Below are 23,449 nucleotides of genomic sequence, written 5' to 3' on the forward strand. Positions count from 1 at the left end.
ACCCTTTTAAAGTGTGAATTTACTATTATAAAAACTAAGTTCTTTAGATTTATTATAAGTATAGATAGTATCGCGGTTAATCTTAAGAAGATCTAGGTAATCTAGTTATAGAAGACCCTATTAATAGTAAAAGGTATATAATCCTTCTTTAGATTCTATAACTTCTATCGACGATTTATCTAGAGATATAGTTTAATTTCGAAGCCTTTATATCGCCTAATCTAATAAGACGTCCTATATAAATAGTCTATCTATTATAAAGTAGTCTTTATACTCCTAAAGGAGAAGCTAATTACTATACTAATACTCTATTATTATAATCTAGTATAAAAAATAAGAGTAGAAACTAATACTTTAGATAGTATGTTAAGAGTAGTATTATCTTAGTACTATAAAGATAATAATTTCTAGTATCTAGTAGCTTTCTATTTAAAAACTATATAAGCTATAGAGTTAAACTATAAAGTATAGGATAAGGAACTCCTTACTATTATCTATATATTAGGGAAGCGCTGTTGGCAATGGAGTTAACCTGCTAGCAATGGACTAGTGCCCCTTTCGGAAAGGTCGCTCTTGGCAGTCAGTTTTTAATACGAGTGCTACTTTTATCTTTAATAAACTTAATCTCTACTATTTTATACTTTTAGTAAAGGTTCTTAACTTTTAAAAGCTAGTTATTAACTATAGAGTCTTTAATAGATATAAAAAGAAATTTATACTATAACTTATAAAAAAGCTAGATTTATACTATATTAGAGAATAAAAAGTGTTTTTATAGCGTTTTAAGTAACTCTTTTATATTATCGATATTAACTATTAGATATTAAAGATTAATAGCTAATATATTCCTAATCTAGTCGGCGATCTTTTCTAAAGATAGTTAAGTAATCTTATATTTAGTAAGGTCTATCTTATAATCCTTCTAATTATATTAGTAATCTATTCTTCTTTCTATAGTAAAGCGCTTTATTACTAAATCCCTTTATACTACTTACTATTTTAGTCTAGTTAGACTAGCTTTATTAGTATCTTTAGCCGCTTCCTATCTTTAAGCTTTAGATCGATATATTTCTAAATATTAGACTTCCTAGCTATTAACTCTATCTATATAATCTTGATCTACTATTATACTAAGCTTTTAAGGATAACTTATACCCTTAGGGTACTTCCTATATTAGTAGGAATACTTAAAGAAATAAAGTCGTTATAGAGGAGTAATATCTCGATATTATATACTATTATTTTCTTTATTATTTATCTTCGGAGGTTAGTAGAAGTAAGATATAGCGTTAACCTTCTTTATACTTAGAGGTATAGTACTTTTTAGTAAGCGACTATATTATTATAAATTAATAAGGGTATTTTAAAGAGTTACTAGTAAACTAGGCTTATAACTAATAAATAAAAGAAGTGTACTATATAACTTAATACTACTACTATATAAAGGGGTAAGAAAAGTAAAGCGAGTGTGATTTATAAAGAGTAGATATACTTAGCTATTTAACCTATATTAGGCTTATAAAGTAGCGCTAATAGCTTAGTAAGTGACGCCTAAGGCTAGCAAGTAATGCCTAAGGTAGCTACTATATAGAGAAAGTAAAAGACTAAATAAACGTACGGGAAGGGAGTAATTCCGGCCGACATAATATTTGTTTCGGTATCTAATAGACTAGGACTTAGGACGAGAGTCGATAGAGTTTTCTACCCAATATTTCCGACTAGAGATCTAGGCGTATATAAGGATCCTATAGTTACCGATCCCTTCCCCTTTTTCTTTTCCCTCTCTATACTTAGTATTTTGAAACAAATGCACTCTTTACATTGAAGATCTGGCAGGCCACATTAGATATCTATACTAAATAGGTATTTATTTGTGTTAATAGCGAAAGAAGTATAATAGTATAACAGCGGGGCCTATACCCGTGTCTACCTAGGTAGCTATATACCTAATATATGTAAGGCTGTCAATCCTTACGATTAATTGGGGTTCCACTATTATAGCTTTTTTTCTAATTCCATAAATTGACTTAACAAGCTGCACCTTCTTAGTGACAAGAGGGGGTGGAGCAAGAGCGAGGAACATATCTACCTAAGTTAGGATTTTATCATGTAGTGCGTTCCATATGCACATTAGCAGGGTATAATATAAATCGATGAAAGTACAGACGTTGCTGTAAAATTAATAAGGCAGGCGGTCTCTAGTAAGATCAAATTGACATAAGCATGAGTAGGAATTAGTAGGAAGTATCCCATGGATTTTGCGCTAGCCGGGATAGGTAGACCTTGGTATTCTCGTATACCAGGAAGGTCACCCACGTGCTTGGAAGCACTCGGAATAGATTTGGACCAAGACCCTTATAGAACCCTGCGAAACCCTCTTGTGCCCATACCTGGGAAAAGACATCAGTGGCCCCACGGTAGATTAGATGGGCCTCATAGGTTTGCAACCGGGACCTAATTACTTGGTAAGGATACGTCACACTGCCAGCGAAGACTTTTGATAGACCGGAGATGGCAAAAAAATCAACATTACCCAGCACCCGTTCGGCGCCCAAATGGCTGCTTTCAGTTGAGCCCATGGTATTCATCGACCGTAATCTGAAAAGTTTCAATTGCTCGTATGCCATAAACTGAAGGGCACCATGGCTGACGCCAAATAAGGTTGGTATGAGACCTCGGTAGAAGCCTGGTATTCCTTCCACCTGGTATATTTGTTTTGCTCCAGATGTAAATGAAGCATACGCCCCCGGAGCATGGGAACCCGTTGACAACATGCGAGTTTTGATCACCCAGATTGGATTGGTGAGGACCGACGTAATGACGCCTAAGGGAATCCACAGGTTAATTGAGGAATGGAGGAACAATGCTGAATTGGACATGATATATGCATACCTGCACTGCCAGATGCGAGAAAATAATCAGAAGACGTGAGAACCTGCTCCCTCTCTTTATGATAGATTCGAATACTATCCTTCAAGCTGCTGTAGCATAGAAAGTACAAACCCCAACTTGTGGAATTTCCGATAAGATTGGGTGTAAGTCCCCGGTAAAAAGCAGCACAGCCACCCTCGTGATAGAAGATCTTGCGAATGATTCGCAGTGAACCCCCAAGTCGGGAAGATGATCGATCGACTACATATACCAGACAGGAGTTAGTTACTCCATACCAAGGAGAGTCAACAAAATATCAAAGCTTGCCTTGTAGCCTTGTTTTGATCATGTCAAGAGGATGTAGCGTCAGAGTTGACACAACTCCCGCTGTGAATCCTGCTACGGTCTCCACAAAGGACGAGGAGGAGCCATCTTGACTAGTCATGAACCTGCCTTAGATGAAAAAAGAAAAGTCCAATGCGCAGAGACAGAGAGGTAGAGACGGTAGAGACAAAGGGGGAGAGTATATGGGGAACGATGGCAGAGAAGAAGATAAAAAAGCGATAACGAGGTGAATATTCCAAGAACATCAGAACATGTGACCGAGTAGTCCAAGAGTAAAATAACATGTGCACCACAACATGCCTATCTTCTCAGTTTTCTTTTTATTTATTTATACACAGCTCAGTTCTTCACTCCAAATTACCACAGGGCTACAGCATTTCCATACCAAAGTGGACAAATATTGGGCCAAAGACTTAAAAATACAAAATCAACCAGCTTTCACGAGCTTTAAAAAACCGATATCCGGATAATCAAACCAATTATCCCTCGCAGAGGGAATAATTGAGAGACTGGGCCGTATCCATCCCATCCATATGTCCTATATCATTTCCTCCAGTCAACGCGTCGTTTACGCAAGAGGCGAGAACAATCTAGGTATCAAGTTAGTCATAACAGCTGGAACACAAGGACCTGGAGCTTACCTGAACAACGTCGGCTTGGGCTCGCTATAGGTGTAGCCTGTTTTTCTTTTGTTTAGCTTATTGTGTTGAATATGCCAAAGCAGTATCTAGTGACATACCCAGATAGACAATCAGAGGCAGGTATCCGCTAGATGGTTATCGCCGGTCAGCTCGGAGGATGACATAGAGGTGTTATGAAGCTCACTAGTGAATTGCAACCCGGGAGATATCAATGACCTTCGAGACGCGCTCCTAAATAGATTGGAAAGAGAGAGTTAGAAACCCGGTCTCATGGAGGATCGGGGTTGCAACTAACCTTGGTCTCCTCGGAAAATTCAACCATCGTGAATTTGGTTTATTGAAATTGATGGTACCAAATAAGACGGAAAAAAAAAGAAATAGATCTGGTATTGGTTCAAGGTCGGATTCAAGTGAATAGAATGGGTGATGTGGTTGATTGAAGTGGAAACAGGGAGGATTTGCGGAAATCAAAAGTTTTCGGAAAAGGTCACTGATCATCCCTCAGCTCCGGCTTTCCTTCACTTTAACACTTGCACACCTCATTATCTCTCCACTTCCACTCAAGTTAGTTAATTAGTCTACCTTGTTGGTCCAAGTTTTATTAGGACTTTCACCGATTGAGCTTCCATCCTTGAGTCCTTTTCCTTCCGTGGGAGCTTTTCCCCCCTCCAATTAATTCACCATGTCTAACGCAAGGCATTGGTAAGGCCCTCTCTCCCCACAACAAGACCGCATGCTAATTCAACCCAGGGAACAAGATAAAGAGGCAACCGTGTACATCGGAAACCTTGATGAACGGGTCTCGGACAGCCTGGTATGGGAATTGATGCTGCAGGTTGGGCGCATCGTTAACGTCCATCTGCCCAAAGACCGGGTCACGCAGTTACACCAGGGGTATGGATTTGTTGAGTTCATCAGCGAGGAAGATGCCGAATATGCATCGAAGATCATGAACGGAATCCGTCTCCATGGCAAGCCTATTCGTGTTAACAAGGCATCGGCTGATAAGCAAAAAACTGTGGAAATTGGCGCTGAGCTGTTTGTGGGTAATCTTGATCCTATGGTTGCCGAGCAGGTTCTCTTTGATACGTTCAGCCGGTTTGGCAATCTTGTCAATCCGCCTAAAGTGAGATCTCCCCCGGATATAGCAAGATGGACACTGCTGACAGCCTTTTTTTTTTTTTTTTGTTATTATTACAGATTGCCCGTGATGACAACAATCTCTCTAAGGGATATGGATTTGTTTCTTTTGCCGATTTCGAATCCTCGGACGCGGCTATCGCCAACATGAATGGCCAGTACCTGATGAACAAACAGGTTTCTGTACAGTATGCATACAAGAAGGATGGGAAAGGCGAGAGACATGGTGATGAAGCAGAACGAATGCTGGCAGCCCAGGCTCGCAAGCATAATGTACAGCCACCCACTCAGCAAGCTCCGCAGTTCCCTGGCACTGGCCCGGGCGTATCATCAACGCCGGCCATGTCGAATGGCGACATCTCTCGACCCTTGAGCACAGCCCCGTCACAAACACCCGATGTAGGTATGAATCGGGGTGTGACCCCAGCCATGGCTCCAGCTATGCCTCCAGCTTTGCCCTACCAGAGTGCGCCTCCTCCAATGCCTTACCAGACCGTTCCCCCTCCAAACCGACATGTCCCACCTCCCGTCCCTTCACTCAATACGCCACCTCCGGGGCTCCCAGCTCGGCCTCCGCCTTCCCAAGCTGGCTACGGCGGCCCACAGACCTTTTTACCACCTGGATTCAATGGTGCAGGCCAACCGCCCTTCATCCCACAGGCTGCACCTCCCCCTGGGTTTGGGCCGCCCGGATTTGGACCTCCATCTGGGGCCCCTTCATTGCCACCGGGCTTCCAACAGCCCGGATACGGAGGCAGTCGGTGATTCCTAGTGGCCTTCAGCCTCGAGAGCCCCTCCTCCCCAAAGCTATGGACTTGTCACTATGGGAGGTAGAGGGTCCTTTTTTTTAAATGATTTGATGACCCAAGGACCAAAGCGCTGGTCCATGTGTTTCATGTTCTCTTGCTTGGCTACCTCGAAAATGTTTATTGGGGGGTGGATCTAACTGTGCCTTGGCGCTGTCTGGGCTATTGGCAGCGTTGGATGGTCGTTGGATGGTCGTATGTAATATTAAGTCTCTATTGGACACGCACAAATCCAGCCAAACTAGTTGTATTTTGATAAAATTCAACTTAATAGGGTTCAATTGCCAAAGGATCTTGCACAGATAGAAGAAATCCACTGAACAAAGCGGTAAATCGTAGTACTTCAAGCGCTCTAGCAGCATAAAGGACATATTACTGGGCGAAAGCCGTAACCTCTATTTGTACGGATTCTGTTAGTGAGATGCTTTCTGGCAATGGCCCCCGAAAAATGAGGGGGAAACGCTCGGACGGTTGATGTGGTTGTAGGCGAATCACGAAAATGAGACGAATTTTGGGTCGATTGGCCGGCCGTCAGGTCCGATGTCATTCTTTGCAAATCGTTGCTCTGTAAAGATCCGCCGTGCTTCATCAAAATTGACCTTTCGGCTCTTCATAATCTTGATCACTTCGGTCTTTGCTCGTTGATCCAAGCCAGCCCTCGAATCCCCATCTGCAAGATTGGCAGTAATGTCGAATTGTGACGAGCTCAGGCCAGCCTCGAGATCGGCGGTAAAACTTGAGGGAAGGCGGTGATAGAGATAATCAGGTACTTGGACTAATGGCATCCACCGTGACCGAGTGAGGTATAACGCTATAGTGAAATTAGAACCAAATCCAGTATGGATGATTGCTTTATTTCCCTTAAGAGTCGGAAATATACTCGACCTACCTGTTCCACCGATGATAACCGAAAAGAGTAGGAAATAGAAGAGAATGTAGGTCATGATGATGAGTGATACCGGTCAAGGTTCCGGCGTGTAGTAGTAGTGTAGTATAGAGCTTTGCAATATTGCGGAGGGTTGGCGCTCTTGAAAGTATTTTGCCGAAGAAGAACTAAGAGATGATATGTCCCGTCAGGCAGTAAGCCGTGTCAGACAGTAAGCCGTGTCAGACAGTGAGCCGTCGATGGAGAAAGCATAGGAAGATTTAGAGTGGTTGTTGTCACTAGAAAGGAGAGTCCGGGGGCAACGTCAGCATCGCGTTCATATTATTGGCAGCCTGGAGGTCGCCGGAAGCTGTCAGTAATGCCTTATTTAACAGGCAACACGGCATCAAGGCATTCAAAATGTTTGATATTGAGGCATTAAGGCAGAAAGGCAGCAAGACTATTCCTAAAGTAGCGGCCTTAGCGAGACTCCGTCCAATCCGAGGTCTTGGCATTCAAGACACACACAATTTGATCGACGTGAAGACGGTTCTGATAGCGATTTCGATCTTTCAATTCTCCAACTCAACATTCCCTCTCATCACAATGGCCTCAAACATCTCCAACGATCTGGTCTGGCAGATCACCCGTACGTCCGACCCTCCGCATTTTTCCAAAGCTTTTGGAAATCGAACTCTAGCTCATCAATATTTGGAATAGGCAACCAGAACGCCTTTCTGGTTAACCGTAACTCCGGCGGTGGCTTCCAGTTCTCCCGGGACCCCCTGAACCTGCTGAACAAGCACTCCTACAAGGTACGGGCCTCGGGGATTAGACGGAATGGGTGATCCTCTCCGGGAAAGCATGGCTAACGAAGGTCTCTTTTGGCGCATTATAGTATGCCGGTTATGCCAACAACAAGGTAATTATGCTCTACGCCGCTGGTGTTTTCTTTCCTTATCATTTGGCGCTAACTATTCTTCCTTCCAGGCTGTCGGTGTCCAGGCTACTGAGAACGGTGTCGCCGTGACCACCAAGAAGCCCAGCAACCCCCAGCAGCCCGCCCAGAACTTGGTCACCGTGACTTACGGTCCCAGCACCTCCAACCGCAAGTAAGCCGGACCCGATTTCTTATTCTTCAAGACACATGGTCGCTTTCGCGACCCAGTGCTGATCATTATCTACTCTCTAGGATCTACAAGGGTGTTGCCGACAAGACCGCCAAGAACAACTACCGTGCTGATCTCCGCGAGGAGGCCGTCGCCCGTGTCAGCGCTGTCCGCCGCTCCCAGCTTCCCAAGAAGGATACTCCTGCCCAGAAGCCCCGTGGCGCCAAGGCCCGCAAGGCCGAAGAGTCTGAGTAAATTCGTCTCGAGATGAGGCTGAATTGTTGACCATGAAGGATCGGGGATTTGGGGAGGAGACTGGATAGGCGTATGTAAAACGCTATGCTGGGACTTGGAAACCATGAACCATGTAATCTAGCAGTCTTCAAGGACAGAAAAGAAAGATCAGTGTCCTGTCTGAGACCTTCTAAAAGAGAAAACAGATTTCCCCGAAAAAGGAAAACCAGAATAATTCGGAAAAGAAATGAACCAAGAACACAGTAAAATTTGATTCACAACCGACTGGTCGGCCCGAGCCACAATGTCCGGTATATATACCTACCTACCTAGGTAGATACCTACGGTATCTAGTATAATAGTCCGCCTTTACCCGATATGACCACCCGGTCGGGGAAGTGTGGAACAAGTCCATTGTTTAAGGGACGAGAATTGCCGGAAAGTCTGGAGAAAGGTCCAGAGCTTGAGAATTCCTAACACAACATAGATGAGATAGATCTTATTTGGCAGATATAATAGTAAAGAAGATAGTAAATATAGTAAAGACAGTAAACATATAGCCAAATCAAGTCAAACAAAGAATACTTTTTAAGTAAATAGATATGCAATTGAGGTAAAACATCCTCACTTCACATGAAATCCCATCAACTCCGTATTCCGGGGTTGCCCCTCTCACCGGGGGCACTTGCCCCTCTTATAAATCGGCCGGTCCCCTCCCTTAAGCTTCCCTCTCCTCCATTCCTCTCCTATCTTCTTTCTCTCTCTCCATACACACACACTCAAACACATACACACACACATTCATCATGGTTAAGGCTGGTATGTTATTTGGCTGTCTTGTCTATCATTTGCTCATTCGTTATTAGTTGTTCTCGGAGCTGCTGGTGGCATTGGCCAGGTATGGCCCTCCTTTCCCAAAAGGGTCCTTATCAGCCTCAGCTAATCGATCCTCTAGCCTCTCTCCCTCTTGCTAAAGGCTTGCCCTCTCGTTGATGACCTTGCTCTCTATGATGTTGTCAACACTCCCGGTGTGGCTGCAGATCTCTCTCACATCTCCTCGGTCGCCGTACGTACACTCCCGAAGAATCGTGAATAAGCCTGTTAACAAATGGAACTAGAAAATCACTGGTTACCTCCCCAAGGATGATGGACTGAAGCTTGCTCTGACCGGTGCTGACGTTGTTGTCATCCCCGCCGGCATTCCCCGTCAGTAGATCTGCAAGTCGGGTGTTTTGGTGTTTTGCTAACGTCTTATGGTACCATCTAGGCAAGCCTGGTATGACCCGTGACGACCTTTTCAAGGTTAATGCCGGAATCGTGAAAGGTCTCGTCGAGAGCATCGCCGAGTTTGCCCCCAAGGCTTTCATCCTCGTTATCTCCAACCCTGTGAACTCTACCGTCCCCATCGCCGCCGAGGTCCTTAAGGCTGCCGGTGTCTTCGACCCCAAGCGTCTGTTCGGTGTGACCACCCTGGACGTTGTTCGTGCCGAGACTTTCACCCAGGAGTTCTCCGGCGTGAAGAACGCCGCTGATGCCACCGTTCCCGTTATTGGTGGCCACTCTGGCGAGACCATTGTTCCTCTGTTCAGCAAGGTTTCCCCCAGCTTCCAGATCCCCGCTGACCGTTACGATGCTCTTGTCAACCGTATGTGACCAGATCATTCTGTGGAAGGCATTTGCTGATATTTCACAGGTGTCCAATTCGGAGGTGACGAGGTCGTCAAGGCCAAGGACGGTGCTGGTTCCGCTACTCTGTCTATGGCCTTCGCCGGTTTCAGGTAGGTTCCACCCGCTAATTCGGAGCTACCATTGTGATTGACAAATACTAGATTCGCTGAGGCTGTCATCAAGGCTTCCAAGGGCGAGAAGGGCATTGTTGAGCCTACTTTCGTCTACCTTCCCGGTGTTGCTGGCGGTGATGAGATTGCCAAGGCCACCGGACTTGACTTCTTCTCCACTCCCGTGGAACTCGGCGTACGTCTTCAATTTTCCAGTGTGTTAAGGCAACTAACTGACAATGCTCGATCCAGGTCAACGGTGCTGAGAAGGCTATCAACATCCTTGAGGGTGTGACCGAGCAGGAGAAGAAGCTCCTCGAGGCTTGCATCAAGGGACTTCAGGGCAACATCGAGAAGGGCGTTGAGTTCGCCAAGAACTCCTCACCAAAGTAAGGCCCCCTTCCCCCCCTGTCCGCTGTGCTCCATGTATATCGGGTAGGTCTCTTTGTGTCAGTAGATTTCTCCCTGGGTTCTCCACGGCTGCGATAACACCGGAAAATAGCGGAGCGTTGCTAATCAATCTTCTCCCGGAAAGATAGGCTTTAAATGTGAGACCACGAGTTTATGAACAATGAGCAGACACGGGGTGTGTACGGTCCGGAATCAGATGGGTAGGTTTGGCACACAAATATAGTTAACCGACCTTCAAATGGAAACAAGTACAGTTTTCACCGTTCATATTTGCGGGTTTTGGGTATCTTGTCTCATGTAGCCAAGAGACTTGGAATCAATCCTTGTAGTAAACTGAAGGAAACCACAAGGTCTTTGCAAGATGGAACTGTCATAAGTCATGGAATAAGCGTAAATTGGGGTGCAAAGGCTAGCCCAGGTCCACTGGAGGCAAAACCATTTTACTGCTCAAGGCCGAGGCTGGAGAGTTTTGATCTGGAAAGTTGCACCTGGTAGATCGGAGGTCTCAGCCTGCACCGTCGTGTTGATACCCAAATTCGCTAACGCGCCCCGGATGATACCGCAAGGAAACCAGAGGTACTAGGTCAATTCTATAAGCCCACGATATCCTCATTGATTGAAAAGGGGGTGCTTACTGCCTGCGCCATGGATATTGCTTCACTCCGCACCGCCATGCTCATCCTACCAAATGGCCGGAACGCGCTATCGGACAAAACATAGACTCCCTATTTTATTGTCGCCATTAGTTTCGAAACTTTGTGCAAGTGCAGCTGTCTCGCATCTCTCCGACATTATTTCTGTCTTGCACATACCCGATGGTTCGTTTTCAAATTATCCACCTGTTTCTTGAATAGGACCGTCCACAGATCCTTGCAGAGAAACTTGATCACGTCGAGATTATCGGTAAACCTGGGACGGTCTCGGGCGAAGCTATAGAGATTGATACAGGTTAGCGCGCCCTAAGACTGCAAGCGAAAAAGCATGTTTACCGCTCCGCAAGGCCTTGCCCAACACGATAACCCAGAGACTCTAGACGAAAGAATGTCGTCTCTCTAACTTCTTCATCTTCGGTTTCCTTTCCCTCGGCTGCAAGTTCCTTTGCCATACGCTCAGCCATTGGCACCAATTCTATGAGTAGGAAGTCGAAGCATGAGGAGCTGAAGACGCGGGCATTTGAGTCGGTATTTAAAGGGGAAGTTGAATCGAATGACATTATGAAGGGCGAAAGGCAAACAGATCCAAGAGGCGAATGAGCAAGGGACCCGGTTGATGTATGGATTAAAGGCGTGTTGATGGAAGAGCTTGAAAGTGAGGGGGTTGGGGGAAGTTGGGGGCAGCCGGGATGTCGGGGTGTCCTTGAACCCCCAAAGCCGGAATCCACCTGATACTGGCCTTTTTGATCTATACAGGAAAATACAGATACGTTTTGTGCCCTTTTTTTTTATAAAAAATAAATAAAAGAGTAATAGTCAATATATTTCCAGGTAAATTGGCTGGTCAAAACTAGAATGATACAATCCCTCTTAGATACATAGCCACTGGTGATATCTTGAATACTCCCCCCCCGGCCAGAAACTCCATGGAAATATGCATCAGAAATGTTTTTTTTCGGTCATTTGCAAGCTTGACTAAACTAAGAATCTAAATTCACGGTGGGTACGGCCCGCCATTCAAAGGGCTGCTGGCAGGCGGGATATGGTAGTCCTGACGAGAAAAAGCTCGGGATGGCAGACTGGAAACTGGCCTTTTAGGGGGTGGAACGGGGGACTCTTCATCTTCATCACCGCTCTCAGTAAGGTCGATGACCTGAGCAATGGGTCGCTTTTTGCTGGACATGCGCATCGCAGAGGATGGGGTTGATGCCTCTCGTGACTGTGATTGCGCAGGTGTTCGCTCCAGGGCGATATTCGTGGGTCCCGGTTCCTGCTTGACCACGGGCATCCCAGGTTCGCTGATCTCAATCAAGTCGTCGTCATCATCAGATGCGGGAGTCATCCCTCCCAATTTTGTCCCGTCGGAATCAGTGCGGCTTGACCATGCACCGTCGGGTTCAACGGTGACTTGGTCAATGTCAGGTAATGTTGACTGTAGAATGTCATCAACGTACCTATCCGAACTGTTAGAAAGAGAAACAGATATGTCAAGGGGATGAGGACTTACTGGTCGACTTGGAGAGATTCGAAGCTAGTCGCTTTGGAACACACAGGGCAGGTCCAAGTTGGAGCTTGCTTTTGTAATTCAAGAAACGAAGATGCGTCGAAGCATTGGTTGTGTGTGCAAACGATGGAGCGACAAGGCACCTGGATGCGCAGGGTAGATAGAGGGCATTTGAGTGACATGACGCTTGATGTCGCGACAATGTCCGAGTCATTTGCGCGGTTTTGCACTGCAGATCTGAGTTTAGCATAGTTTTAACCCAAGGGAACAGGAGAGGTTCTTACTTTCACGTAAGACTTGCTCCTTCGAGATGAGCTTCCGTGTCTTCAACTGCGAGACAAGATCATCAGTCGGATGCTGCTTCACGAGGTTGGCAAGCGCGAAGAATTTCTGTTTAAGACAGAGTTAGTCAATTGGCCTAACAGATGCTCTACCAAACAGAGCGGAACGAGCTTAACCTTTTGCGTCAATGCATAAGTCATGACGATATTGTTTGGATAGTTGGGCTTTTTGCGAATCCAGTTGGTTACATCTGCAGGCTGGGTAGTCCCCGGTCTATTTTTCAGACCTCTGAGATTGGCTTTGACTTCATCGAGATTTACTTTAAGTTCCACCTGATGTGGGAATGCGATGTCTGACTTGGTGTATTGTGTGAGGCCTGAATCACCGGCGCAATAAACCATCACTCGAAGGTTTGAGTCGGTTTGCAGCTTATAGGCAACTTGCTGAGATAACATGACCTTCAGTTCAACACTGTCCCGTGTTTGTTCGCGAACTGGATAAAATTAGATATAGATCAACAAGCTTCAAAGGTATATAGTAACGTACCTTTACACTCCACGATTGGGGTCAACGGCTCAAGGATTGTGTAAAATGGACTTTCTTTGAAAATCAAAGGACCTGAAGATTTATGAGCAGTCACAGGGGGTTTCATGAGAGGAGCACTCGGACCAGAGGAGTATGGGTGAGGTGACATGGAAACCCCGAGCGGTGCAGATCGAGCCTGTGCAGGGGACTGAGAAACAGGCGATGGCTGGTATTGTGGCCTAGTGGGTGATTGATATGGCACGGTATTTGGAAAAGCTGTAGCACGGATGCGCCTGGCTAGAGCATCGAAACTGACAGGGTCAGATTCCGCGAGTGATTGGATTCCTATTTCACTGGTCAGTGTATGGATCTTAGGAAGAATGCGCTGTGAGGCAGATTGAAGGAAGTATTGTAAAGCATATAGAGGATAGAAAGAAAATGTCATGACAAGAGTTGGGAAGAATTGACGAACGTTGAATAATGCGGAACTGGAGGGTTGCCTTCAAGCCGGATACCTGAAGGCCCTCATACCTCAACAAATCTTTCAGTTGTGGATTTGTGAGAGGTTTGATAAAGGCTGTCAGCGTTGCGACCTCTGACGACAGGCTGGTCGACATGGCTGCTTCACAGATAAGAGAAGTGCGAAAGTAATCAAGATGGGCTTGGTTCAGGGTTCCTCGAAAGACAAGGGTCCGATTCAGCCAGACCAATTATAAGGGCTCTGCATCGATACATCTCTTGACTGGAGTGAAATGTGAGGGAAAGGCCACAAACCCCAGTCACGAAAGGGTGAGGTCAAGTCGACCCTCGGAGGTGAACCTTGGAAGTGCCCACGATCTCCGGATGACATAAGACGAGCCTATCGGGGAAAAAAAAGTTGATTGTGTTATCAGTGACCGTTTTATTTCCCACCCGACATCAGTTCATCAGGTTTAACCTTCTTGACGTATAATATCCTGAGATCCTGAAATCTTGACACTTTATTTACCTTGTTCCACTCCCATTGCCTTTCATACAATGGCGAAAAGTGTCCGAGCCAGTGTTTCTAAGCGCAACAGAGCCAACCTGCGCAAGAAGGTCTTTGGCCCACTGGTCGATGCCAGAACCGAAAGACTCGCTGCCAAACTACAGGAGCTTGCATCACAGCCACGACCTGAAGCCCCTGTGAAATCAAAGATGGACCTAGGTGAAGACGAGGCTGGTATGTATACTACTGTCATTCTTTAAGGATACTGGCTGACCTCATATTCCCTATTAGCCGAAACAGCCAAGGCCCAGACTGGTGACAGCGAAGGTTAGTCTTAGCAATTCAACTTTTGAATGACCCCCTTTTTGCCCCTTTGAGTTACAGAATGCTTACCCATCCGACACAGAAATGGATATCGACACAATTAAGAGCTCCAAGAAGAAGCAGGCACGTGTGCAAAAGCGCAACCAGAAGCCTCGCAACTCGATTGTTTTCCAAAAGCGTCTATCTACAACCAAGAAGGGTCCCAAGAGGAAGTGAGGCGATGCTGAGTGAGGGGCAATGAATAGATTATCTGACGAGATGGTGTGACGGAGAACAAAAAGGCGTTTGGGAGTCCACAATTCCACCTGCGATTCATGTACATGTTTCATAGTCTGTGCCTGATATAACCTACCTTTAAATGCTTGAGGTACTACTTGGATTTTGCTAGAAACAGAATAGCCCTGTGGCCGGGGGGAGTCAATATGAGTCCAATTTTCAATCACAGACAAATGAAGTCTAGGTTGATTAGCCTAATTTTTATGCCATCATCCAGCAATGTTAGCTTCTAGCTCTGATTAGAGGGTCAAATGAAGTGAATATAGGACATACAATATACCACGTAGAATACGGGGACCCGTGAAATCGAGACAGCCCTCTCCAGGGCTGGGCTTGCCTTGCCTGCAACTCGCTTGACCGCCTAACACTCTATACGACTACGTACGGAGTACCCTGACGTGAGTCGTTCTGACCTCCAGGGCTGACGTTGCTCGAGCTCTCACACTCAACACGAAAATGGTTGTGTTATTCCCCATTTTCTGAATACCTTCTTCATGCATCCTATATTCTTATCTCACCCATATCCATAGATACTTTACTATATTATCTTCTCAGCCTATCGGAGAGGCTCTCTCCAACCAGAGAGCCTCTCTGTCCTTGAAGCTGATTCAGACATTGAAGAATATGCATTCTCCGCCGTTCACTGCTATGGATTGTTATGACACATCTGTGTATCACGGGAAACCTATTGGCGATGTTATTCATATTCTTCGAGAAGGCGTTACTGGAAATGTAGTAGCAGCAAACTTGTTCTACATTGCGGACGACCAGACGATCAGAGATCACACCTTGCTCCTGGTTCAAGTTCAAGATCAAGAGAATGATACATACGTCTTTAGTGTCCGACTCGCACCTGAATTGCGAATGGAACTGAGACATCGATATATGATTCTGAATCCGACATCAATCCAAGATATTCAGAAAGACGTCGATAAGGATGGCGTGTATAGGGGCAGGAGGGATACCCCATACTCATATGTTGGGACACTGAGTCACTACTTGAATTATCCAGATATATCAGGACACTGGTAATTGAATGCAACTCCTGATATATAGTACCGGAGTAAGCTAGTAACCTAGATAGGTATAAATGAATTATCCATGTCTTGCCTAGGTGAGGTTCATCCCGGTATTACATAATATCGAGAAGAAGGCGGTGTGGTGATGCGCATAAACACGATTCTGCCTCCCTTTGGAGAACAGGTCGATGTTGGTTTGAGGGTACAGTCTTGCAACCTGCAACCTTGGGAGTTGTTCGGAACAGTCAAGTTGCAAAATGGGCTTCTGCAACTGGGCGACAGTCATTGCCAATTTGCTGGTGCCCCTGGGCATACTCACCTTCTCTTCAGGATTCTTCCCCTATAAACCGTTGATTCCTGGATTAGCGACTTTTGATGAAACAGGCGAGAATGTCACAGTACCTGCCGTCTTTGATAAAGTTATCTTCATGGTGGTCGATGCGCTAAGGAGGTAAATGTTTCGAATAATAATTCGAGCTATACCGGTAACTAACAAGGTGTTTACATATAGCGACTTTGTATATTCGAATGACTCGGGTTTCGTATTTACACAGAGGTGAGTGTCGCTCTCGAAATCTACTATTGCATTGTTTTGAAATAAGTAACTGATTTGATATTAGCTTGATCCGTTCCGGTGCTGCATTGCCATTCACTGCCTATGCGAGCGCTCCGACTGTTACAATGCCTCGGTTAAAAGCCATCACAACTGGTTCGGTTCCATCCTTTCTGGATGTTATTCTCAACATCGCGGAATCAGATACCACATCAACCCTGGCATACCAGGACACCTGGTTAGCTCAATTAAAAGCCATAGGAGGACGGCTTGTGATGTATGGAGACGACACCTGGCTCAAGCTCTTTCCGGGAATGTTTGACCGAGCTGATGGAACTACAAGCTTCTTCGTGTCGGTCAGTTGTACATTAGGTGTTGGCATATCCGCAGTATTAGTATTGGAACTGAGATTCTTCTCGCAGGACTTCACGGAAGTAGATCATAATGTGACTCGACACGTTCCTAACGAGCTTGCCCGGGATGATTGGTCTGCTTTGATCATGCATTACCTGGGTCTTGATCACATAGGACATAAGGCGGGCCCAAAGAGGTAAAATGCAGCTCCTTATCTCATTATTGGATGCTCTCTAACCTCTCTAACTTCCTAGTCCCTTCATGTTACCGAAACAGCATGAGATGGACTCTGTGGTGACTGATATCTATACCGCAATGCAGCAACAACACCATCTTCAATCCACACTTTTCGTGTTGTGCGGAGATCACGGCATGAACGAGGCTGGAAACCACGGCGGGTCCTCTGCCGGAGAAACATCTCCCGCATTGCTTTTGATGTCACCCAAGTTTGAAGCCTTGGGCCGAAGAGAAAGCCCTGTCGAACCGTCAGGCGATATGCAGTACTACCAGACAGTTGAGCAAGCGGATATTGCTCCAACCTTGGCGGGGCTTCTTGGTATCCCAATTCCTTTAAACAGTCTTGGAGTATTTATCCCGGACTTTTTAGACATGTGGGATAATGGTATGTGCTTCGTCCCTAGTCACGGCCAAGCGGAAGATAATCAGTTGACTCGGAAATAGGTTCTCATAAGCTTCGAATCTTACGTCAAAACGCCGAGCAGCTACTGAACACATTGACAACTACGTTCCCTGGTTTTACGTTTGATTCCGATATTAGTACATCCTGTGCTTCAGAAGCCCTATCCGCTATTGAGGAAGCTCGATGTGCTTGGGCTCGTGTCCAGCGCCTCATCTATGATAAGGACGAAGCAGGTGATTCTTACTCTACAGTTGGCCCCGCTTTATTGCACTTCTTACGGATTGCACAGGAGGTCATGAGCCGTACCGCTAGTAACTACGATGTCTCCAGACTCATTCTGGGCCTGTTGATCACGGGGGCTGCAGGCCTGCTTGTACTTCCGGCCACATACAAGGAATGTACACGTCACGGATCTTCCGGGTTATTTTTGATGCTCATGATCGTCACGTGTGGGATGATGATGTTCGCGAGTAGTTATGTGGAAGAAGAGCAACAGTTCTGGTATTGGATCTGCTCAGGATGGATTGTCTACCTGCATATTAAGTCACAGTCATCGGCAAAACCGGTCTCACACAAACGCTTTGGATCATTACTATATTGGTCTGACAAATGCATTATTCTCGTGCTTGCAACCACCCAGAGGCTTTTGCGACGATGGAATCAAACGGGACAGAAGTTCGCGGCCGAGCCTGATATTGCTCGCACCTTCTTTGCACGCCACCCAGAAATCTTCTGGGGTCTTCTCGTCCTCACGTATGTGGATGCCGCTTGTCACCTCCACATGAGTATACCAATCGCTGGAATATTGAAGTTCGGTGCCTTGGCCCCTGCGGTGTTGGCTTTTACGTTCAAGTTGCACTTTGTGACTTCGGAATCCCCCGAACTTCTTGATGGGACGTTCATCTCGCAAATCATGAAAGAATGGCCCTACAGTCTATCGTTGGTTTTACATGCTAGGCTTGTGTTTTATGGACTTGCTGTCATTGTTTTGCTAGCGCTCTTTGGAAAGCGATCAAGAGTTCCCCGAGGTAAGCCCACATATGTCCTCGACTGCCTCTGAGCTTGGAGGCATCACTGACCAGCATCTTTAGGGCCACATGATACAATCCATGAAACTCTACACATTTTCCTAATGACGCAGTCCCGTGCCACTAATGTCCCCCTGTTCCTGATTTTCCGAATCCAGGCCGGCATTCTCTCTTCCATGAACCTCACGGGGATCGAAGTGACAATCACAACCTTGGTCTTCCAATATATGACGTTCTTCGCGTTTGGCGGCTCCAATGCAATCTCCTCTGTGGACCTTGCTAGTGGATATAACGGTGTCGGCAGCTACAGCGTGGTACTAGTGGGGGTTCTCACCTTCGCGAGCAACTGGGCAGGACCTATCTGGTGGGCTTCCCAAAGCCATCGTCTCCGGCCGAAGAATCCTGCGGAACAGAACCCCTCGGCACTGTTGACCTTCCATGTTGCCATGTCTCTGGTCTCGGTCATGGCCGCCTGTACAGCCCTCCGGACACATCTTTTCATCTGGACCGTTTTCTCCCCCAAATATCTTTACAGTATGGCGTGGGCTACTGCTAATCATGTTGCTGTCAATTTACTGGGCGAGGCCATTTTCTCTCGGTCTCAATCTCGATATCATTATTCATGAAACAACTTTTTTAGCTTAGAAATACATGCCTGTACATCCCATTGGAATCCGTTCAAAAGAAAATACAAAAATGCAAAAACACCGTACATAAAAGGGTATGAGACTCAAAATAAACCGCTGAATAAATCATCGATAGCGTTCTTCTTCTTCTTCTTCTTTTTCGATGTAGTTTTTGAAACACCGTCCTCTGTAGACTCTGTATACTCCGCAGACTTTTCAGTGGGCTTCTCTTTGGAGACCCTGGAGACCTTGGAATCAGCATGGGAAATTTTGACCGGGGCGAGTGGCGCATTGTCAATCCGACGAATACGTTCCCCAAGATCTTCTTTTGCGACAGTCATCCTGGACTTGGTTGTCGCTGGTTCCATCTTCTGATGACTGATTCCGGTGATTTTGGACAGTCGCGCCAACACAGCCAGAAGCACGACGCCAAGGGCAGAGAACTGATTATCGGCAACGACCGTTGAAAAAGCACTAAGAAAAGAGTTAGCCTGGTCATTCGGAAGGCCTATTTTCTTTTTCCATACATATAACATCTTGGGATTACATGCGTGGCCAGGTGGGATTTTACCCCCGATCGGGCGAAATCCAAGGTGGCGCGTTTCAAGATGGATAGCCATTTCCACCATTTTGTTCGACGATGTTGATTCTTGTTTCGATGAAAGATCAGATGCAGCATTGAGTGGACTGCCAGGATTTCGTCCATGTTGAAATGTTGGAAGAGATGAGAAGTGGGTTTTTCCGTTTTCCGTTGCGCAAGTGTGGCACATACTTATATAACTACATCAACTACATCAACAAGTACTCATTGCAAAAAACATATCATTCACCTAACCCCATGTTTTTGGATTTTCCAAATTTTCGAGAAAAAAACAGAGAAATAGCAGCAGAAAATGAAAAGCAGAAAAAGAAACAGAAAAAATGAGAGGAAAGCGCTGAAAAAACGCAGAAAACACAGCAATTAATGGCACCAATTCGGAATGGAAAGAAGGGTTGGAATGTGCAATACAAAGACAAAGTCCTTAGCAGAGCAAGTGTTCACTGTTTTGCCCTGAGGAAGTTCTTCCAGTGTTGTCGCTGTCGCCTCTGAATGAGTCCCTCTGTCGTGAGATAGAGGAGTATTCAGAACTCGAAGACAAGAGAAGAAGAGGCGATAGATGGCGGGAGATGGGTATTGCACAGTCTCAAGCAAAGCTGGGATGTTTCCGGAACGTAGCATATTGCGCAGCCCTGTTGTCAACGGTGTTTCCATCCTTCGTGTGTCAAAGTTGCTGTGAGGTGTTGATGATGGTTTGGCTTTTTTTTTCCCCTGGTTTTCTGGTTTTCTGGGGTTTTTTTTTTGGTGTTGTGTTGTTGTTTTGATTCCATTGACTTGGGGGGCACTGATTTGGAGGCGAGGATCCAGTTGAATGAGATCTTCGGTTGGTTATTTCGAAAACAAATGCGAGATCAATAGGACAATGTTGGATTGTCTGGTAATGATAACTCTTCGTTTGGCCAAGATGTGAAGAAGTTGGTGCATGTTCCGGGAAAACAATCGATTAATGGCATGAAGCTGTCGATGAGCCATTACAGGAAATCCCATAACGCTTAATTTCTCTTCGAAATGAACTGGCGGTCCTCTTCCTGCATAGAAGCAGATTCGCCAGGGGCATGCTGGACCGAACGTCCGCCAGAACGCCGGGGAGTTTGAACGGGTTGTCGACCCCCCCGTGGAGTCTGGCCGAATGACTGGGATTGCTGACGCGTGCGGTTGGTGCGAGGTGTAGTGGGAGGTCGGTTCCGTGGTGCAAAGAGGCCTGTGAAAGGGTGAGGACATATCCACAAGCAAAAGGGTACGAAATCTTACCTTGCTGGTTGGTGCTAGCAACCGATCGACGCAGCTTACTGGCGTCATTGGGGCCGGGAAAAGGCGCTTCACTGCCTGCACGAGGGCCGTCGATATGGAAGAGCTATATTTGGTCAATATCGGCACCAGAATGGGACAAAAAAGGATCAAACTAACTCGAGGTCGCTCTTCGCGATGCCGGGTCATAACGCTACTGTTGCGGAACTTGCTCACGAGAGTCTCTTTGCCTTGATGTGCTATTGAAACTGGTCAGACACCATTCCCCATTGACCATGGATGGGACACAAACTGGCATAAGAAACCTCCGCCACCTTCCCGGAGATGCAGTCGGGCCTGTAATTGCCTCGAGTCAGCGACCGTGCACTTTTCTGGGGAGAATACGGAGGGACATACCAAGTCTTGCCCTCTCGAGCGTGCACCAGCTAAGGGAAACTGGTAAGTACATGCCACACACTGACCCATGAGATAACTCACATCAATAATGTCAATTGGCTGTAGGTCATGTTAGTAAATCCCGAACAAGCATGAAAATAGAGCCTCTAGGTATACTCACATCACCGAAGTTCATAAACGCGTAACCAACGCTACAAGTACAAGTAAGTAACATTGAAAGCCAGCAAGGAGCCATCAGAACTTACTTGCAACGATGATTGAAATCTGTGGATTGAATTAGCTCGAACAAGCAAAGTAGATCACCGAGCAACACTTACCCATGCGAAGATAGAGGAAGTCATACTTCCCATGACTAGACTCGTCCAGGATACTCTTCAATTGGTCCTGTTGGATGGTCGCATCCTGTTAGCTTTTATGATTCCATAAAAAGATGGGAGATGATCATACCACGGTTATTTTGTTCGGAATGTTCCGGATCATGACCTGTGATGAGACATGTGAGAAATCGGTCTTCCGGCAGAGAGGGGAAAGAACCTACAGTGCTGCGAACGTCTAGTCCTTGCCTGATTCGGTCGAGATGAATAATATTCTCCTTACTCCTCTGGCCTGCCTCCAAAGCTGGAGAAATGTCGATCTTCTCCTCGACCTCGCTCTCTTTCGACACAAGATGATAAGGGGTCACAGGGCTCTGAGGGGAGCCAAAGCTGGTGGAGCTCCTGACTCGGAGATGAGACGGGGTAGGAATGTCTTCTTCTGCACAAAGAGAGACATTGAAACGAAGACTCTGCAGAAAACCAATATTAGCATTGCACTTTCATAAAAAAACAAAAGGCAAAAAGAAGGGGGAGGAAGGGGGAAAGGGACATACATCGAGCTTAAATCCACCGAGACACGAAAAAGCATAACCCGCATGACGCTTGTTGAAGTATTCGACTTGGTATCGACTCATGTTGGTTCCATTCTCGATAAGGCTGCAAGAACGCAAGCTGCCAAGGGAAGCGAGCACATGATTAACAATATCTTCCATAGGTTCCATGAGCCACTGGCCTGGGATGGTGGACACAGAAAGCAGAAATACACCATCTTGAGGAACAGAGGCAGAGGGAGCCGATCCAGCGATTCGATTGAACTTGGCGATTTCTTCGCGACCAGCCGCGAAGACGCGCCAGGAAGGACGAATTTGGCGAATTTGTTTCATGGCATGGACGGCCTCTCGAATATCTCCAAACGAAACGGAGAATGCGCCCCTAGTCTCAATGTGCTTGAGACAAACACCCTCAATGGAAGGATATTCATTGACCTTAATAAAGTCAGCTCTAGTCCCATGATCAGGTTGGTATTACAACTTACCGGGAACATCATAACAATTGAGCGGTGCGAGATGTCGGTAGGGACCTGCTGCACGATAAAGCCTCGATGCTTTCCAGTACCATCCTGACTTCCACCGGGGAGGAAAGGCAGGTTGGTTGTGTCAGTGGCGCGACCAGCTTGGTTATCGGGGGAGATATGGGTCAGTGCATTAGTCGAGGTGGCCGCTGAGGGAACGCGAGTGGTTGCGAGCAAGCTAGATAAGAAATCCGGGTCCGGGTTGTATTCATAGCTAATATCCTCACGGGATGGCGAGTACCGAGCGTTGGAAATACCTCTCTGGACAGGAGAGAATGGGTACTGTGATGCCCCCAAATGCGTCTGCCTGTGAGTTGAGGAACGAGGTGAGTATTGGATTCGCTCCAGCGACCGAGATGCCTGGGCCTGGGAAGGCGAGTATCGCATTCCACCAGGGCCAGAGGTTGTCGGGGACAAGTGAGGGGCGACGGATGAGTACTGGAATGGGTCGATTGAGGTGCGCACTGCATTGGCTGTGCGGGTCAGCTGAGGCGAAACAGACGAATACTGGGACTCAGTGTTTCTGTTCCCAGAGCTTGCAGTGGACGCAGGAGGCAGAACGCGTGGAGTCCCATCTAGCCAACCGGCGAACGGATCACTGCAGCATAACTTGTTAGGGCTATTTTTTCTTTAATGTATAAACGACAATTAGAGCTTACCCAGTCGGACGAATGGTAGCCATCCCAGGAAACGGTTCGGGATTCGCCCGATGAGCAAAAGCCTCATATCCCATGGGACTGAAAGCAGTAAGCTGCTCTGATGGCGATCCTCGAGTTGGAGAAAGCTTCTCCATATTCAATACTGAAAAATAAGAAGATGAGCCAAGAATCCAGAATGATACCAAAAGCACAAGCTGACATACCGAGTTAG

General features: G+C 46.3%; 11 protein-coding genes across 11 annotated transcripts; 5 read left to right on the top strand and 6 right to left on the bottom strand.

Moving 5' to 3' along the window:
- Positions 1–3,784: 3,784 nt before the first annotated feature.
- N7489_007935 (uncharacterized protein) lies at positions 3,785–4,179 on the bottom strand (the record flags this gene model as incomplete). The annotated part of the gene is made up of 5 exons (XM_056713685.1): positions 3,785–3,806; positions 3,858–3,902; positions 3,956–3,984; positions 4,056–4,088; positions 4,153–4,179. The coding sequence occupies 5 exons, from the start codon at positions 4,177–4,179 to the stop codon at positions 3,785–3,787; spliced, it is 156 nt and encodes a 51-aa protein (XP_056567400.1).
- A 360-nt stretch (positions 4,180–4,539) lies between these two features.
- N7489_007936 (U2 snRNP complex subunit HSH49) lies at positions 4,540–5,762 on the top strand (the record flags this gene model as incomplete). Its single annotated transcript, XM_056713686.1, has 3 exons — positions 4,540–4,559; positions 4,608–4,983; positions 5,058–5,762. 3 exons carry the CDS (start codon positions 4,540–4,542, stop codon positions 5,760–5,762), a joined length of 1,101 nt encoding a protein of 366 aa, XP_056567401.1.
- Positions 5,763–6,294: 532 nt separating this feature from the next.
- Positions 6,295–6,747, bottom strand: N7489_007937 (DUF2015 domain-containing protein; the record flags this gene model as incomplete). The annotated part of the gene is made up of 2 exons (XM_056713687.1): positions 6,295–6,614; positions 6,693–6,747. The coding sequence occupies 2 exons, from the start codon at positions 6,745–6,747 to the stop codon at positions 6,295–6,297; spliced, it is 375 nt and encodes a 124-aa protein (XP_056567402.1).
- A 400-nt stretch (positions 6,748–7,147) lies between these two features.
- Positions 7,148–8,032, top strand: N7489_007938 (uncharacterized protein; the record flags this gene model as incomplete). Its single annotated transcript, XM_056713688.1, has 5 exons — positions 7,148–7,317; positions 7,389–7,483; positions 7,567–7,590; positions 7,659–7,780; positions 7,861–8,032. The coding sequence occupies exons 1-5, from the start codon at positions 7,275–7,277 to the stop codon at positions 8,030–8,032; spliced, it is 456 nt and encodes a 151-aa protein (XP_056567403.1). The 5' UTR covers positions 7,148–7,274.
- Positions 8,033–8,817: 785 nt separating this feature from the next.
- Positions 8,818–10,328, top strand: N7489_007939 (malate dehydrogenase; the record flags this gene model as incomplete). Its single annotated transcript, XM_056713689.1, has 9 exons — positions 8,818–8,830; positions 8,878–8,909; positions 8,967–9,077; positions 9,130–9,217; positions 9,279–9,656; positions 9,705–9,789; positions 9,841–9,985; positions 10,042–10,178; positions 10,325–10,328. The coding sequence occupies 9 exons, from the start codon at positions 8,818–8,820 to the stop codon at positions 10,326–10,328; spliced, it is 993 nt and encodes a 330-aa protein (XP_056567404.1).
- A 312-nt stretch (positions 10,329–10,640) lies between these two features.
- Positions 10,641–11,413, bottom strand: N7489_007940 (trafficking protein particle complex subunit; the record flags this gene model as incomplete). Its single annotated transcript, XM_056713690.1, has 4 exons — positions 10,641–10,779; positions 10,836–10,925; positions 11,013–11,130; positions 11,190–11,413. The coding sequence occupies 4 exons, from the start codon at positions 11,411–11,413 to the stop codon at positions 10,648–10,650; spliced, it is 564 nt and encodes a 187-aa protein (XP_056567405.1). The 3' UTR covers positions 10,641–10,647.
- Positions 11,414–11,847: 434 nt separating this feature from the next.
- On the bottom strand, positions 11,848–13,781 carry N7489_007941 (uncharacterized protein; the record flags this gene model as incomplete). Its single annotated transcript, XM_056713691.1, has 6 exons — positions 11,848–12,307; positions 12,361–12,586; positions 12,642–12,747; positions 12,816–13,132; positions 13,186–13,509; positions 13,637–13,781. The coding sequence occupies 6 exons, from the start codon at positions 13,779–13,781 to the stop codon at positions 11,848–11,850; spliced, it is 1,578 nt and encodes a 525-aa protein (XP_056567406.1).
- Positions 13,782–14,181: 400 nt separating this feature from the next.
- Positions 14,182–14,684, top strand: N7489_007942 (DUF2423 domain-containing protein; the record flags this gene model as incomplete). The annotated part of the gene is made up of 3 exons (XM_056713692.1): positions 14,182–14,365; positions 14,423–14,458; positions 14,538–14,684. 3 exons carry the CDS (start codon positions 14,182–14,184, stop codon positions 14,669–14,671), a joined length of 354 nt encoding a protein of 117 aa, XP_056567407.1. The 3' UTR covers positions 14,672–14,684.
- A 1,323-nt stretch (positions 14,685–16,007) lies between these two features.
- On the top strand, positions 16,008–18,951 carry las21 (mannose-ethanolamine phosphotransferase LAS21; the record flags this gene model as incomplete). Its single annotated transcript, XM_056713693.1, has 7 exons — positions 16,008–16,201; positions 16,262–16,306; positions 16,371–16,659; positions 16,726–16,853; positions 16,912–17,279; positions 17,339–18,325; positions 18,389–18,951. The coding sequence occupies 7 exons, from the start codon at positions 16,008–16,010 to the stop codon at positions 18,949–18,951; spliced, it is 2,574 nt and encodes an 857-aa protein (XP_056567408.1).
- A 104-nt stretch (positions 18,952–19,055) lies between these two features.
- Positions 19,056–19,657, bottom strand: N7489_007944 (uncharacterized protein; the record flags this gene model as incomplete). Its single annotated transcript, XM_056713694.1, has 2 exons — positions 19,056–19,425; positions 19,479–19,657. The coding sequence occupies 2 exons, from the start codon at positions 19,655–19,657 to the stop codon at positions 19,056–19,058; spliced, it is 549 nt and encodes a 182-aa protein (XP_056567409.1).
- Positions 19,658–20,541: 884 nt separating this feature from the next.
- On the bottom strand, positions 20,542–23,372 carry N7489_007945 (putative meiosis protein MEI2; the record flags this gene model as incomplete). Its single annotated transcript, XM_056713695.1, has 14 exons — positions 20,542–20,750; positions 20,801–20,903; positions 20,957–21,036; positions 21,090–21,133; positions 21,194–21,222; positions 21,275–21,292; positions 21,354–21,384; positions 21,439–21,457; positions 21,511–21,577; positions 21,641–21,676; positions 21,732–21,977; positions 22,062–22,493; positions 22,544–23,177; positions 23,239–23,372. The coding sequence occupies 14 exons, from the start codon at positions 23,370–23,372 to the stop codon at positions 20,542–20,544; spliced, it is 2,082 nt and encodes a 693-aa protein (XP_056567410.1).
- Positions 23,373–23,449: the final 77 nt, after the last annotated feature.

This window comes from Penicillium chrysogenum (genome assembly GCF_028827035.1).
Source record: "Penicillium chrysogenum strain IBT 35668 chromosome Unknown utg000004l_segment0_segment0, whole genome shotgun sequence".
Classification (NCBI taxonomy): Eukaryota; Fungi; Ascomycota; class Eurotiomycetes; order Eurotiales; family Aspergillaceae; genus Penicillium; species Penicillium chrysogenum.